Source organism: Anneissia japonica, unplaced genomic scaffold (assembly GCF_011630105.1).
Source record: "Anneissia japonica isolate Jap-2015-1 unplaced genomic scaffold, ASM1163010v1 scaffold45511_len14067_cov102, whole genome shotgun sequence".
Lineage (NCBI taxonomy): Eukaryota > Metazoa > Echinodermata > Crinoidea > Comatulida > Comatulidae > Anneissia > Anneissia japonica.
This window is the reverse complement of record NW_022732809.1, coordinates 11,790-14,436: the sequence shown is the minus strand read 5'-3', so window position 1 is coordinate 14,436 and position 2,647 is coordinate 11,790. Positions and strand designations below refer to the sequence as shown.

The 2,647-nt window shown below is 29.4% G+C and overlaps 1 protein-coding gene across 1 annotated transcript in view; it reads right to left on the bottom strand.

The window, feature by feature from the left end:
* Window positions 1-62: 62 nt before the first annotated feature.
* Window positions 63-2,647, bottom strand: part of LOC117115814 (protein jagged-1-like) — a gene marked incomplete at both ends in the record, with an annotated part of 13,726 nt that continues 11,141 nt past the window's right edge. The window contains 4 exons of the mRNA XM_033259756.1: window positions 63-175; window positions 789-953; window positions 1,263-1,435; window positions 1,894-2,272. Coding sequence (XP_033115647.1) covers window positions 63-175; window positions 789-953; window positions 1,263-1,435; window positions 1,894-2,272 — 830 coding nt within the window. The remainder of the gene's footprint in view (window positions 176-788; window positions 954-1,262; window positions 1,436-1,893; window positions 2,273-2,647) is intronic.

Here is a 2,647-nt window from a genome sequence, read left to right as displayed (position 1 = left end):
ATAAATATATAATATTTAAGTTAGAAATAATATTTTATTAATAACATAAAATATGTACATACCTTTTACTCACGAAAATAAGTAATGTCAGAAAAAGAAATGCAATTGATATGCTTAAGCCAACAGTAGTCACAATGTCTGCTGCAGGGGGAAGAGATGACATTTGATGGAAATCCTATTAAAAGGCAAATAAGAATAGCATTACATACGTTGAATTACGTATGAAATAACATACAGTGATCTTAAGACAAATATATTAATATACTGTACTCAAGTTTATCTTATTAATGTAAATTATAATCAAACAACATTAATACAGTAATAATAATAATGAGCAAGTTCTAGTATTCAGTTGTTTGCTGGCTACTTTTTCTTATTACTTACAATAGTTCAAGACTAAATAATACAAATAACTTAATTATAAAATGAAAATAGTAATTAAAATAGACCTAAATATAACAATGTCAATAAAATATGATAATTACAAGGTAGTGATAATAACATTATTAAGGATAACGAAAATGATAATGTTGATATAGTTATAATAATAATAACAGTAAAAAATATTTATTATTATTGTTATTATTATTATTATTATTATTATTATTATTATTAGCAGCAGCAGTAGTAGTAGTATAGCCGTATAATTATTAGTATTATTATAGCTATCATTATTAATATGAATGGAATAATACCAAAAGAATAATTAACATAATAATTATTTTCATAATTAGATAAAAAGACAGATTAATATATTAAGCAAACGGATGTGTTGCTGGTAAACATACCATAAGTATAGCAAAGTTAGTTAGATGAGTGCACTCGCAATACTGCCTATCACTTCCATCCTCCGATCCATTTACAAATGTGCAGCCTTCAGTTGACCATCCTCCAACCCCATCCAGTATGAAGTCCCAAAAGACACAGGTTGTATTTCTGTTTGCTTCAGAGATCTGTAAATAATATCGTATAATGTATGTGCAAATTATAGGCTTATGGTTGAAATGACCGAACGTAATACGCATTTAATCATTTTCTTTGAAAGACTATTAATATTTTCTGACAAATGATCCTTGGAATAATAATGTCAGTCTAAATAGATTGTTGGTATGTAGTAATACTATTTATTGTTTTGTTAAGTATTGCTGTTCCTAGTTAAAAGCAAGTTATCGGTCACAATAATAATTATTAATAATTTGAGTAATAATCAACATCTTAAAATAATATTATTTATTTAAATAATGATATTAAAAAAAAGTTACTTCAATGGGAATGAATGTGGTAACAATGGGCTCGTCCAGTTCAACACGATCTAACCCAGGAACTGACAGAGAAATAACTTGACTATTTGGTCTGCGACCTGATATATCATTAATGAACTGAGCAGATTGAAACAGTCTACTGTCATTGTAAACAATAACTATAATCCGGAAATCTAAAAGCAGAAACAAAACAGACAATCATAAAGAAGCCATGATTCGAGATACCAGGTCATTTTTGTGTGACCACACTCAACAAAACATCGTTTTTACAAATTTTATGAATTAAGTGAAAATTGTCGGTTATATATTTCATTAGATGACTAACATATAAAACATGGTATTACATAAACAAATGACATTTATAATAACATATGATGAATGCACTTGTCATTTTACTTTCCGGTACAAAGCTTTATTAATTATTGTTACTACATTATTCACTTCATTCTAACAGCAGTTTTATGTTTTCTAATTCAGTACTTTGGAATTCATCTGTTTGTGTACAGGGATATATGTATTGTATGCAACAATACACTTCATTTTGAACACCCTTTAAATGAAACTAAGTCTAACCATTTATCTGTAAGCCCTATGCAACAAATATTTTAATATTACGAATTCTTATTATTACCTGTTATATTATTAGCACTGATGACGTCAGATATACTGCTTGGCAGAGCAATTGACACATTGGCAGCATCAGGTATTTTTACACCATTGGCAAGTACTTTAACTGCACCTACACCATTCTTATTTGATTCTGATATAAAAGTTAAGTTAATCATGTTTTCTTCACTAATTTGAGTTGCATCAAACATCTGAGCCTGTACTGCTATATTAGGTGTCGTTTCTTCATAAATGCCTTTTTCATTTAGCTCTACTATGCCCAATTGACCTTCAAGAACTTCAGTAATTTTAGTAGGAGCCTGATTCCTCATTTGACTTTCCATTAGAATATCCTCGTCAACACCTAACAAGTTATTTACCACCATAACAATAGATTGTGTCACCTAAGAGTAAATTAAACTATGGTTAGTTTAGATTTAATAAACACCACACAACAAACGCTGAATCTGGTAGTGATGGTGAAAATGCGTAAAACAATAAGCAAAAAGTACAGTAATTTAGCTATATATATATATATATACATATATATTTCAAATTTCAAATTTCTACGACGCTTGTCGGAAAAACGCGTCAGGTATCGTAACCATCTTATTATTTACTTGTTTAGACTGTTTATTCTAATCTCGCCCAGCCTATTGTTTCCAATCATGCTTGCATGAAATTCTCACGTTATACCATCTAGCTTTTTCTACCCTCACTCACTCGCCACTGAGGAAGGACTAGTGTTGTCCGAAAGCTCTGGTTCTATTTCTGGCTGT